The sequence below is a fragment of the Apteryx mantelli genome, chromosome 12 (genome assembly GCF_036417845.1).
Source record: "Apteryx mantelli isolate bAptMan1 chromosome 12, bAptMan1.hap1, whole genome shotgun sequence".
In the NCBI taxonomy this organism is placed as follows: Eukaryota; Metazoa; Chordata; class Aves; order Apterygiformes; family Apterygidae; genus Apteryx; species Apteryx mantelli.
The window spans coordinates 14,116,157-14,129,930 of record NC_089989.1 but is presented as its reverse complement, the minus strand read 5'-3'; the positions used below and the strand labels follow the sequence as shown (position 1 = coordinate 14,129,930).

Below are 13,774 nucleotides of genomic sequence, written 5' to 3'. Positions count from 1 at the left end.
CTTGGTTTTAAGTAATGCCTCATTCATTAAAGCAGGTCCTTCGACAGGGTTATGTGATGCCTCTACAGTTTGAGTAAAATAACACTCTGTATACTTGATTGTGTGGGAGCTGGTTTTTCAGACCCCATCTAGAAGTAGGCAACAGTAGATTCATTGATATCACCAACCTGTGCAGATTTACATTGTGTGAAGATTTGATCTGATCTGGCAAGTGGAAATGGTCTTTTAAGGGATGCAGCTATATGCAGCCTTAAGAAGTAACTTAAGCAACCTTTGCATTTATATATTGGGCTGTTTAACATTAGAACTATAAAACGTGGTGCAGAAATTCCTGAATTCAACCTTCTGTTTATGCTATTTTCTCCAAAGTTGCTTATTTAAAAAAAAAAAAAAGGACAGTTTTGTTTGGTATTCTGTCAGTGAAAGAGATTGCGGTTTGTTGAGCATTTGAATGCTATAAGAGATGGACACCGATGAGTAACTGAGCCTTCGACTGTTTTATTAAGAGAAGAACACTGATGTAGACGTTAAGTATCAAAACCTCATACTAGCCAAAAAGACAAATTTAATGAATTTTGTACATGCAAAATGAGTGGGTAAAGGAAAACAGTAAGAAAGTCTATAATGCTTAAGTGCATGCAAACTTGCATCAAGGATGAGATGGAAGAACAAACGTAAAGCTTGAACCAGAGCAAAGTGTGTTTACTGAGCTGTGAACAGGATATAAATACTGGCAACATGAAGAATTAGGTCAAACATTTTTTGTTACAGTGTTGCCACCCCCTGTATATGCCACTCCTTTAGGGGATGTTTGTGTTTTTTCCTTTGTAATTATAAACAATAAACCAACTGAGCCAAATCTATTTGGCTTTCTGAATCTTTACGTAAGATAGCAAACTGTTAGTAGAGTTAATTTGTTCTGAGATGATCTTGACATAATCCTTTGCTATGTAATCAGCGCTTCTGATTTTGTAAGTTAGATGTCCAGCTTTTCTCATACTGCTTCTGTCCATGTAAATCTGCCTGTATGCAGGCATGTGTAAAAATTGATGTGAATAATTTTTGCCTTCCTAGTCATCCTCACATTAGGTCCAGGGGCATAGACAGAGGCTAGGCTGTGTGTTGAGAAATGATGTATTTGTTACTGTGTAGGTGAACTAGTGAATTTTGAGTTAGTGTTGGGAGAATTCTCTAAGATGCGTGACACTTAAATGTCTCATTTTGCAGTCTGTCCTAGAAGAACTGATGACCTGCATCTTTTATACCTGTCTAAAATGTAAAACTAATAATGCTGTGCTTTATGTGCTTACTAATGTTGTTAAGACTTTTGTTTTGAGTTAAACTGATACAAATACTTTGTATAGTCTTAATTTAGCTTTTTTTTTTTTTTCTTCTTCCCCCAAATTAACTCATTAGTTCAATCAAACAGTTTCTAAGTTTCCAAGTTAACCTGGGGCCTGTCCCTGTGTGTACTTCTACTTAAATCTGTGGATAGCTGTTCTTTAGCAAAGTGGCAGCTGCCTCCTTTACCATCCCCTTATAATTACAGCTGGGGTTTTGTTTTGTTCTTTTCTTTTGTTCGCTTTACATTGTCAGCCTTGCCTGTGTTTTTTGCCTTATTTTGCAGTCTTTTTGTTTTAAGTGGGGTGAAGTCAGCACTGCAAGTATTCAAGCCGTGAAGTCGGGCTCAGAAGCTGTTTTGTGTATGAAATGGGGTAGGCATTTCCTAGATTAGAGTTCCTTGATTAAAATTGCTGTGCTCTATTTGGTGAAAAGCAGAAGAGCTGGCCATCCAGCTATATGGGTACTCTACTGAATTTTTCATTGCAACTTGTTTGTGCTGACATTTTTATATGTTAGGAATGCTGAAGAGCAAGATGGGTACAGTGCTGTCAAGATAACACTGAAAAACCCTAGTATTTGTAAATATAACCCTGTCTGAAACTAGTAAGTGAAGTAAGTCATAATGATTAGTTGCCGCAGCAATGTTGGGATTGGAGTTTGTGGGGTTCTGTCGCTGTCCACTGTGTGTGGACGCACGTACAGCATTTACTAATCTTTAAAAACAAGATACTGGCAAAATCACATAGGGCAGCGTTTTCAGAAGTATCAAAGATGCTTAGGAATTTAAGTCTCATTAGGGATTAGTGGGTGCGCACTTTAAACTGTCCCAGGCTTAGCATCTAAGTATCAAAGTAAAGCTCCCGTAAATTAATCCTTAGACTAGGTATCTACAAGTGATTCATGTGCCTGAAGCTGTGTGTAACTAGCATGGGTAGCAATGCAGCACCCTGAATTCGAAAGCTGGGTTCTGTTATGTCCCACTGCGAAGGGAAGGTTGTGTGATGGTCAGTTTGTGATGCTTCAGTACTGCCCTTGTACCATCTGTAGACACAACTGGCAGCTGTAAAGTGGTTGCTGTCGGAAAGGGAAGAGACAGTATTCTCTAAAGCAGCAGAGAAGGAATGAGAGGACTCCATGAACAGTTCAAGCTCTGATCTCAGCAGCTTTACAAAGAGAGCCACCCAAATTAAAAAAAATGTCTTTAGGCATCTAAAAGGAATTAAAGCAATGGCTAAAACAAGTTCCTTGATTTTGTTTTTTTGTTAAGTAATATGGAGTATGCTAGTCAACAGGTTTTGTGGATCAGTTTACTCCAATAATAAAGGTATGCACAGGTGCATGCTTGTCTGTATAGATTTGCATGCTGATTCTTTTTTTTTTTTTTTTTCCTAGCAGCACCTGTGTCATTGACTGTAATGTTTGACCAAAGCTCTTGGGGGCTACTGCTGGGTTAGGTGAGAGCCTGCTTTGCAGGTTTTTCCTTTAGCATCCAGATATGGTTTGGAACAATTTTTCTGCCCATCTTCCTTTGTGACTTTGCACAAGGTTTTATTTTGCTGCCTTTTCCCATTATACACATAGGAGTCCCTGGGGAAGATGTGCCGTTTTTGATCTGTGTGCAGATCCCTTACATGAGACGGTTGTGGTATCTGATGAGGATACAGACTAGATATCAGCAGACTGTAGATGGTTTAGAGGTGATGGTGTCGGATCTGAGGAAATATAAAGTGAAATATTTCACGGTGCTCTGTCCCACAACTTTGTTCGGGGGATGCAGAAGCTCAGTTTAGTTTCCTGAGGAACATCTCACCACGTGTCTGCAAGCCTTGTGTTTCTAGACTGGCCTATTGCAGTGTGTCTACAGCAGTTTGTGTTTGGAGAGTGTTCAGAAACTAATGCAGAATTAATTTGCCTGTTACTTAACAGAAGTACCACAGTTTCCTGGTTGCTGTATGTGTTCTATATTTAAAACAAAACAAAACATGACAAGGTATGGGTTTCTCGATAGCTGAGATCACTCCTCTTGGACTGTGGTCTGTGTCACTCACTCGGTTCACTAAGAATCTGCCATGTGTGCGTTGTGCAGTGCTCGCATGCACGTGCAACTCCTTGTAGCATGGATTTCACATTGTTTTCTCTTCTGCTTCACCGAGGACAGGTATCATTTAGATCTCATTTAACCATTCTCAGGTTTTTAAATGAGCGTGAATGAGTGTGGATTGGTTTTAATCAAGTGCTTCAAATCAAGTAATTTAAACTGGAAAGGAAAAAAAGTCATTTCAGTTCTCTGATCTGTTTCTATTTGTATTTTTCCTTGATTTTTCCTTGCTGGTTGGTAAAATCCTTCAAAGTTAATTTCCAGCTAAATATGCCCTTTCTGAGTAACTTGGTTCTTATTTTTGTCAGCCGGAAGGTATCTTTATACAAATGTATTTTGTTTCATCCCGTATTTGAAGGATGCAGTACTGCTATGTATGGCTTGCCTTAAGCTTGAGTGAAAGTGTTAGTAAAATATTATTTCAATTTGTAATAAATACATTAAATATGAAACATAATCAAATTTAGTAGTATTGTTCTGACATAATATTAAGTCATTATGGGCTAGCTGTTTGGAAAAGTCGTTTTGGAAACCCCACAGGTGTGGAAGCAAAGTAAGTACCTGACTCATTTTGGAGCTGTTTAAGTTTGAATTACCTGGACTCTTAATGATTCTCCCAGACCATATACTTTTTCCTAAAGTCTGCAGTTGTCTCTGCATCTCCAGACACTGTAAAATTTGGCTTCCTTTTTTCCAGGTTCTTTAAATATATTGATCACTTCCTTTCCAGTTTCCAGGTTGTTTAGAGCCTTAAAAAGGAAAATAAACTCTCCTGCCATTTCAGTTTTTAATCAGATTCTCAGTTCTGAACAGAATAGTAAAGTTTAAGACCCTGGTCTCTCTCCTGATACTGCATAGAACAAAAGCAAAAGTTATTAAGACAAAAGCTTTTATGCTCAAGAACAACAAAAGAAGTTTATTTAAGTAGTTCATTGGAAAGGAAGAAAATTTTACACAATATGGCACTTCTGTTTAAAATCTTGAACTGCAGGTGAAAGTTATTTCCTCTCTGTGTGTATACAAAGCAAAAAGCAGTGTCCTTTTCTTTGAGGACTCTTTGACCTGGCATTTGGATAAAAAGTTTGTAATTGATTAAAATAAGCTTAGGCCTTAATACAGGTTGTTTTAATTTTACATTTAATATAAACTTTTTCAAAAGGATATCTATGTAGCAAACTGATGTTTTTATTCTTTAATAATCTTTATTTTAAATAATGCAGGCACTTCTGGTCAGTAGAGGAGGTTTGGCAGCCTTTCCTAAGTGTAACAGAACAATAGGACTTGCCCAGGCTTTTTGGCATGCCTTGCTGCTTTTGCCGATGACAGATGTTGAATGTGTGCGGGGTTTTTTTGGCTGTTTTTTTTTTTTAACATTGACTAAAGAAAAGTGGCCTAGGGGGAATGAAAGTGTGGTTTGTTCTTTTCTCCCTGTAGATCTGAAAACGTAGCGGTCTAAACCACACAGTGTAAGAGTGCAGTGAGCTTGAAGACCATACTAAACCTTCTAGTGAAGTTGTTAGATATGTATCGTAACTGCTTCATAATTTTGCAAAATGTGTTCCCTCCCCAGATAAAGGGGCAATTAAGGCTGAATGTCTTGAGAGCTGCCTTCCTGCCACATGAGAGCGTTCAGCTGGAGAAAAAGAGTGTGACTATGAGGAGATGTGCAGGAATATTGAAAGGGGACTGTTCTTTCATTCTTGGGACTTCCTGCAGTTTGGCTTGTGGTGGCACTTTTGGCCTCTCATTTGCCTGGGAGAATGATTGGTTTGTAGCAGCCTCTTTGCATTCAGTCTCTTCCGCTAGACCTGGCCTTCTGAATTTGATCTGTAGAATAAGAAATTCAGTTGATTTATTGAATGCAAATTCTTATGGTTTGATAGTAGGAAAAACAAAGACACAGGTAAATGTCAAAGATGAGATTGCTGAGTTCTATCGTCTAAGCTTATCATGGATTGATAGAGGAATCACAGAATGATTGAGGTTGGAGGGACCTCTGGAGATCATCTAGTCCAAACCCTCTGCTCAAGCAGGGTCACCTAGACACATTGCCCAGGACCCTGTCCAGACGGCTTTTGAATATCTTCAAGGATAGAGAGTCCACATCCTCTCTGGGCAACTTGTTCCAGTACTCAGTCACCCTCACAGTCAAAACGTTTTTTTCCTTCTGTTCAGATGGAACTTCCTGTGTTTCAGTTTGTGCCTGTTGCCTCTCATCCTGTTGCTGGGCACCACTGAAAAGAGTCTGGCCCTGTCCTCTTTACACTCTCCCTTCAGATATTTGTACACATTGATAAGATACTCCCCTCAGTCTTCTTCTCTAGGCTGAACAGGCCCAGCTCTCTCACCCTTTCCTTATATGAGAGATGCTCCAGTCCCTTCATCATCTTAGTGGCCCTTTGCTGGACTTGCTCCAGTAGCTCCATGTCTCTCTTGTACTGGGAAGCCCAAAACTGGACCCAGCACCCCAGATGCAGCCTCACCAAGGCTGAGTAGAAGGGGAGGATCACCTCCCTCAACCTGCTGGCAACACTCTTCCTAATGCACCCCAGGAGACCATTGGCCTCCTTGGTCAAAAGGGCACGTTGCTGGCTCATGGTCAACCAGTCCACCAGGACCCCCAGGTCCCTTTCTGCAAAGCTGCTCTCCAGCAGGCCACACACACACACACACACACACGCACACACACACCAGCCCATACTGGTGCATAGGGTTATTCCTCCCTAGGTGCAGGGCTGCACCTCTACACTTCCCTTTATTGAATTTCATGAGGTTCCTCTCTGCCCATCTCTGCAGCCTTCGAGGTCCCTCTGAATGGCAGGCAGTACAGCAGTCTGGTGTATCAGCCGCTCCTCCCAGTTTTGTATCATGAGCAAACTTGCTGAGGGTGCACTCTGACCCATCATCCAGATAATTAATAAAAAAAAAAAAGTTGAACAGGATTGGACCCAGTATTGACCCCTGGGGGACACCTCTAGCTACATGCCTCCAACTAGACTTTGTGCCACTGATCACAACCCTCTGAGCTCTGCCGTTCAGCCAGTTCTTAATCCACCTCATTGCTCATCTAGCCCATAATTCGTTAACTTGCCTATGAAGATGTTATGGGATACAGAGTCGAAAACAGTATCTTTCCCTGCATCTCATTTCTCATCTAAGTCAGGAATGACTGAGACTGAACATCCATGCTGCATGCTATTTGATGCAAAATAGAGGTTTTGGTACAGTTGAAACAGGAGCAGTTTATACAAGACTGGCAACAGAGCTGTGGATTACAGGGCCTTATGGCATGTCCTTTTCAAAAGCAGGCTTTGATGACATTTGTTCATGGCTAGGAAGGGAGCTTGGGTTAGTGGTATCTGTATTACACTTGCCTTGGGCAGATAAGACTCTGCAGGCCTGCAAATGAATCCAGCATGCATCACGTTCCATAGGTGTGGAGGGAAAGTGTAATAATACAAGAATAGGTGAAATGGGGGTGTGGGGAGAAGCGAAAACTATCGATCTGCTTTCTTCAATTATCCTTATTCCTTTTGCATTTGTTTTCATGTCCGCAATGGACTATTTGTGTTGTCTCTGTAGGAGGAAGAAGAGCAAGAGGAAGAGGATGATGATGAAGATGATGACGATACAGACGACCTTGATGAACTAGATACAGACCAGCTGCTGGAAGCTGAGCTGGAGGAGGATGAGAACAATGAGAATGCTGGTGAGGATGGAGAAAATGATTTTTCTCCCTCTGATGATGAGGAGCTTGCCAACCTTCTGGAAGAGGGAGATGAGGGTGAAGATGAAGATTCTGATGCTGATGAGGAAGTCGAGCTGATTCTTGGAGACAGTAAGTGTGTATGCCCGGCTTGGTGACTGGAGGTGACCTTGTCCTCTGTGTAATGTCCTTACAAATATGCAGCATCTAAGTCTTCCCTGGATTGACATAGATGACATTCCCTCCTCCCTGGTATAAAAGGCACAAATTCTCATGCTTATTCCCCCATCGTCTCTTAGAGTAGTCTATTGGTAAGAACAGCTCTGAACTGAGAAAAAAGCTTCAGCGAGTTCTGGAAAGGCAGATACCTGTTTTCATCAAGTGCTCCCAGATGCATGTGTGAGAACTTAAAGGCAGGCTGTGAAAACTCCAGGGGAAGAAGCCTTCTCTGAATGCTTGCCTGCCCTGCTCTTTAAGGGCACGCTGGTAAAACTGTTGCTTCACCTCTCTTCTGTCTCCTTTATACCTTTAAGGACAGAAAAGCCTTTTTTTTTCCTTGGTGCTATTTTTTCTCCTTTTTCAGTTGCTTAAAGTGCAAAGCCAACGGGGCATTTTTAACTTTGCTTTCTTTTTGCTGTACTGTTCTGATGCTAACATAACTTTGGGGGATAAGATTGAAAAAAAATTTTTTTTCTGGCATTCCATAGTCCAGAGATGCAGAGGCTTGAAAAGTTAACAAAGTGTGTGTGTGTGTGTGTGTGTGTGTGTGTAAAAAAGACAGAGAAAAGTCCAAACTCTTCATCTGGCAATTCAGTTTGGAAAAAGGCTTCACTAGAAAGAGAAGGTGAGTAAGATAGCATCAGTCTTAGGACTTTGACCTGAGATTCTGCTCCCTTTTCTGCAACAGTGTTTTTGAGTATCACTTCTTTTTTTATTATTATTATTATTATTTTAATTTCCCAGCTATAAAATGGGGTTAATATCATTGCCTTATCTTAGAAGATTAAGGGTAAACGATTACAGTTTGTGAGGCGATTGAAGTCCTGTGATGATGGGGGGGATCAAGCTTCTCTCTTGATCTGATGGAGGATTAAGCATGTCAGGCTTCTGTTTTGGCACCACTGGGGCTGGCAGACTCATCTGTGTTCCCCTCTTCTGTTATGGTGCAGCCCAGTCCTCTGATTTTTGGGGACATGGCCTGTCAGATTGACAGTTTTTTCTGTAGGTCAGTCAGTCTGCTGCCCTCTTGAGGGAGGTAAATGTGCCATCCAGGACCATACATGACGCTCTCATGGCTCTAATTCGTTAACAGCGCATTGCACTTCAATGTTTGGGCATTATATATTGTGAGAGGAAGAAGTAAACAAGCTTTTAGCAAGACTTTTGCCTGTCCCAATAGCTGGCGGGAGCCTTCCTGACACAGCTCCAGTTGTGTTTCCTCAGAGGGTGCAGGGCCAGAGCTGTTAAAAAGGAGCACCCAGAGTGTTGAAACTTGAATTATCCAGGGGTAGAACAGAGTGGAAGTTCAGGCCAGTAATTTCAATAACCATTCCGGTAATAAAACTGGAGGCTACATTACGTTTATAGTTATTTCAAGTGTGCTCTGCAAAGCGCTGCTCATTATGAAATGGCCACGTCTGTACACCCTGTATGGATACAACCACTCGATCAGAACTTCTGGTCTGATATCTCTGGAGAGCTGAAGCCAAACCATCCTTTGGTCGTGAGGTTGTTTGGCAGAATTTTGGGGAACTTAAAAGCAGGGAATGCAGCATCTGCCAGGCTGAGGAATGCCCAGTCCCTGCACATGATTTGTTCGGGGGGCTTCTGTGGCTTTCCTCTCTGTAACATCAACTTCACCTGGCTTGCTTTTGTTTCTCGCTCAGCAAGAACGATTATAACTTCCTTCTCCTTTGCTGATGCTGCAGCCCTGAATTAGAAGCTGTAAGAGCACTGAGGACCAAGACACTGTTACAAAGTACAAGCCTGAGGCATGGCGATGAATGTAGAACTCTTCCTCTTCTTGGTGTATTTTGCTTGAACCTCCATAAGATACAGTGGCTGTGCTTGAGAACAAAATAATTCAAAGGACAGTTGAAAGAGGGAAGTGAGTGACTTTGGGTCCTCATGCTTTGTAAGAGGGTTTTTTTCCTCTTCAGGAACAATCTATGGAAATAAATCTTAAGTATGAATTTGCCTTCCTCCTCCTATGTCACCGTGTTGGGGAGGGTAGATCTGTGCCTGTCTTGTCCAAGGCACTTTTGTGCACTGTGCAGATCTTTCACGAGCTTGTTCCTGGGTCAGTGGGTGTCCCTGTGGAATACACAAGGGAAGCACCGGAAGAAATGTATGGAGTACTCACCTGTGTCCAGGAGAGAACCCGCCCTGGGACTACACTGTATTCGAGGGTCTGTGATGATGCCCTTCAGCACCTCTTGCTGATGCTTGGTGTCTTGCAGCAGTGTGGCTCACCCGTGTTTGCTGAGCTTTTGTTTTATAATCTACAATGACAACTTCCAGGCAAGTTGTAAGCTTCTGCCAAGCAGTTATAACTGCGGTCTGGAGCGTAAGACGTTAGGAATTCCCTTTTCAAAGCTGTCCTCCAGTGTTAAAGAAGTTTTTTTTCTGCTGCTCTTTCTCTCCAGAGCTTCTGGGTTGTTGATCTCCCTTGTGCTTCCTACCCTCCTGTTGTGTGCTGCAGCACTGGCTGCTGTTTTCCAGCTCCCCTTTGCATTGCTGTAGCTGCTCTGGGAGCACTGATATCCCTCAGTTGAGGCTCAATATGATGGAAGGGGAGACTGGAGAGTGAATCACTGGCCACAGTGGAAAGGCCCCTGGCTGCGTGGGGAGGAGTGTTCCCGAGCGCTGCTGCGGTTCCTTGCCCAGCCTCTAAAGAGCACTGGCTCCTGGACAGTCTCATACCTCCCCTGAAGCAGCTGGGCAGCAGTTGCTCTTCCAGTGCTTATTCTTCGTGAGGAAATACCGGACTCTTGAACCAGTCTGGCTCCAGAAGTGGGTGCATCAGAGAACTGGTGCAAACCCTAGGTGGGTTGGTACCAGAGATCACTGGCTTCCAAATAACTTATCAGCAAAAGGACAGGCTTCCTGCAAGTGCTCCGGCAGGCCTGCAAGGGATGGAGCGTGCAGGACCCACGCGCACTTAGCTACATCCGCAGATTGCCAGTGTGGGATAAGCACGTGTCGGGCTCCCTTTGGCACTCCGTTTTTCTCTTTGCATTAGAGGGCTCTTAAGGGAGTGGGGGGAAAGGGGTTGTGCCCTCTGCTGCTTGCCTGTGATTTTTTTTCTTTTTTAAGGAAAGCATTTGAGAAGGGGGTGAACCTTCCAGAAGGCCTTACTAACCTTGACAGGCATTTTAGAGATGCGGTGTAACTGAGATGGCTGAGAGGAAGTCTTGTCTTTTTTTTTCTTTTTTTTTTTTCTTAACTATTTTTAACACCTAGTTAACTGCAGCATCCAATGAATACACTTCAGAAAAAGAGCCCTCGTCACCTAAGGTAAGGCAGGAGACCTCGCTGCCGGAGCTGCTACCGCCTCCCTCTTGCACAGCTGAGGGAGGAGAGATTCTCTGTTTTTAAGTTAAAAAGCAAGTGTGTGCATATGCGTGCACGTGTGTGTGTGTGTGTGTGTGTGAGAGAGACTACTTCTGGCAAATCCTCTCATGTCTTCATTCTGTATCCCAAAGGAGAAAACCAGCAAAAGCCCAGTTCTCACAAACAGGCTGCAGGTCACCTTTAATGAGTGCCACGTCATTAAATTTACTACAGTAACCTTTGGGTTGCTAGAGGAAGGTGCTGGTTGTGAGCATACGGGGGCCACCTTGCTGCCTAATGAATTAGCCCCGTGTATGTTATACAGAGGCCATGTTTCACTGCATCAGGTTGGAGGAACTGTCAAGCTGGCCGTGAGGAATGACAGCCAGCGCTGTCCTGCCCCTGCAGCATGAAGAGCTGTTGCGTTTAGATGTGCACAGTTAAGTTGTGCAGGCAGCACAACAGTTACGTGGGTAACTTGCTGCTGGTGTCCTTCTCCCCATCTTGTCACGGGAAAACACTGCCAGCTAATGGGAACTGCGCTTGCTAAAGCTGCTCCAGTCCTTCTGACCCTGGGTTTTAACCGGGGCGAAAGCTCTGGTGCGGATTTGCTAACTGCTTTTGCTCGATTTGAGATGCGCTAATGGTGCTGGCTGCCTCTGTCGTTGCCGAGGAGTTGCTGGTCTCAAGCAGGTGGTGGGCATCTCTTATAGCTACGAAGGAGCTGCATGGCATTGCGGCCCTGACAGCTGCGTTCTTCCACGCACCAAACGTAACCCGTGTGTCTCCTTTTCAGCTGACAGCTCGGATAACTCCGACTTGGAGGACGACATAATCTTGTCGCTGAACGAGTGAGGAGCGGTGGCCAGGCAGGGTGTTGGCAGGAGGAGGCGCTCCCTTCCCAGCAGAAGACCGGAGACCAAATCGGAAACGGATCCTGAGCACCCCAACCCCTTTCCTCTTGGTGAAACCTGAGGAACTCCAGCCCATCCGCTGTGTTGGTTTGAGTCAGTTTGAGGCTCGGGGCTAAGCCTGAAGCTCCCCAATAAAGAGACCTGGGGTTAGGCCTCTTTTCTCTCTGGCTTTTTTTTTTTTTATTTTTTATTTTAGGCTGAGATGACTCTCCTCTTCAAGGAAACTTCTGAAGATATTTCACAATATATTTTCTTTGTATAAAGTTCTTTCCTAAAGAACAGAAATAGTTTTATATAAAAACCAAAAAAAAAAAGAAAAAAAAAAGGCAGGTGTTCTAGTAAAGAGGGGATGAACTTTGTATTCATGTAGTACCTTGTTACCTTGGGGTAGGTTTGGGGGAGAAAAATTGTTTAAAATTAAAAAAGAGGCATTTTTATGCAACTACTAAATGAAATAAGAGGATCATGATTTCTAAAATTGTTGAGGAGTGAGAATATTTTTATTTTAAATATGATTTTATTTTTAAAAAAAAGAAAAAAGAAAACAGGTGTCACCACCTGCTCGCGAGCCCATGTGTCTCAGATGCTTTGGCCCTCTGGGGAAGAGCCCTGGGGGCGTTTGGTAACTGAACTTACAGGCTGTTTCAAGCGGAGATTCCCGCTGTGATACCAGCTACAGTGGGCGGCTGAAATCCCAGCGTGGCCTAGTCGGAGCCTGGATATTCCTGGAGACATGGGAATCTGGGATTGAAGTTTGAGCCCTCTTTCTCCCCTCCCCCCTTTGTGGTTCAAGTTTTTTAATCTTTTTTTTTGTTTTGTTCTTCTTCTTCCTTTTGCCCTCTGTGTGGAAACTGCAAATTGAAGGCCTTTTTTTCTTTAATGTAAAGTGTATTTATTAAAAAATTAAATACAAGTCCCGTCTCCTGTTTATGGCTGTGAGCTGTAGCCACGTGTTCTGCGCACCCAAGCGGCGCAGCCCTGCGCGGGGCAGCGGCACGGTACAGCGGCAATAAGGAAGGGCGGGCAAAGTAAACAAGGGCTGAGATTTCAGAGGGTGCGGACTCCACCTGCTCCGCTCCCCAGGGAGCTGTGTGATGTTTCATGGCACCTGGGGGCTCAAAGCAGATCCCTCCGTCTGCCTGGCAGCCTTTGTTGCTGCTACTGCCAGGCTGTGATTTTTGTTTAAAGATGAACCGGCATCTCCCCTCCGCTTCGACGGTAGGAAGCGCGGCGAGCCGCAGGGGAATCTCGCTGCCTTGCTGCGGTGCGTCGGGACGCTGGAGTGGTTATTGGACCTCCCCCTCCATGTGCGCTTTGGCGTTATGTACGTTGCCTTGTGGCTATCCCAGCAGAAGGCAAATTAGGTGCTCTTGTTTGTACGTGCCAAGAGGCCCTGCCCTTAAAAGGGGGGGAAAAAAGCAGTTAAGTGTTTGATTTCGTTCTACGGCACACAGCTGCACAGCTACTTCTGTGAGTCAGAAGTAAAGGGTGAGCACACCTACTGCTTGCTTGGGCAAGGCCGTTCAATGCAATGTTTATTTCCAGGGATTCAGAAAACATCCACTGTCGTAACTTTTTACCTTTTTGCTGTTTTGGCTGCTTTCAGAATAGCGTTTTAGGTGGAACGGGGAGCTGGTGGCCTCTCGTTCCTCAACACTACAGCAACTTTTGCACCAAGGATCATGTTCGTTTCAACTAAGGCTCAAGGTTTCATTAATGGAAGAGGAGAGTTTGTTTTGTTTTGTTTCCTTTTCTAAACCAGTACCAGGGATGGATAGCTTTTCTTCCCCCGGCATCACATCTACTTAATGCAGTTATTCAGAGCTAGGTGTTAATAATTTAAAGGAAAGGCTCAACTGCACCTTTTAATGGATCATTGTACCCTACAGAGTCGAGTAAGTTGAACAAGTTGCGATTGCTGCAGCATTTAAGACCAGCAGCTGGAGCAATGTTCTGATTAAATGAGTGGATTGAAAATCGGATATGTCAGGGAAGAGCTGTGGAAGCCAGCCTCTGCCTTACCAAAAAAAAAAAAAAAAAAAAAAAGCCTTATGCAACCTCACTTTAGCAATTGTGCTGCTCAGGAGGAAAGAAAAAATTATGAAGAGTGTACTCGATTAATAATAACAGAGGGGAGATGCTGTACCAGATGTTTATAGC

The 13,774-nt window shown here is 43.6% G+C and overlaps 1 protein-coding gene across 4 annotated transcripts in view; it reads left to right on the top strand.

Moving 5' to 3' along the window:
* Nucleotides 1–12,880, top strand: part of DCAF1 (DDB1 and CUL4 associated factor 1) — a 57,830-nt gene extending 44,950 nt beyond the window's left edge. For 2 of the 4 annotated variants that reach the window (XM_067303279.1, XM_067303280.1), the window contains exons 23-24: nucleotides 7,025–7,280; nucleotides 11,497–12,880. In XM_067303279.1, the coding sequence (XP_067159380.1) occupies nucleotides 7,025–7,280; nucleotides 11,497–11,555 (315 nt within the window). In that variant the 3' untranslated portion in view covers nucleotides 11,556–12,880. Of the gene's footprint in view, nucleotides 1–7,024; nucleotides 7,281–10,610; nucleotides 10,665–11,496 lie in introns of those variants that run through there. The other 2 variants (XM_067303281.1, XR_010885377.1) reach the window with 2 other exon arrangements.
* Nucleotides 12,881–13,774: the final 894 nt, after the last annotated feature.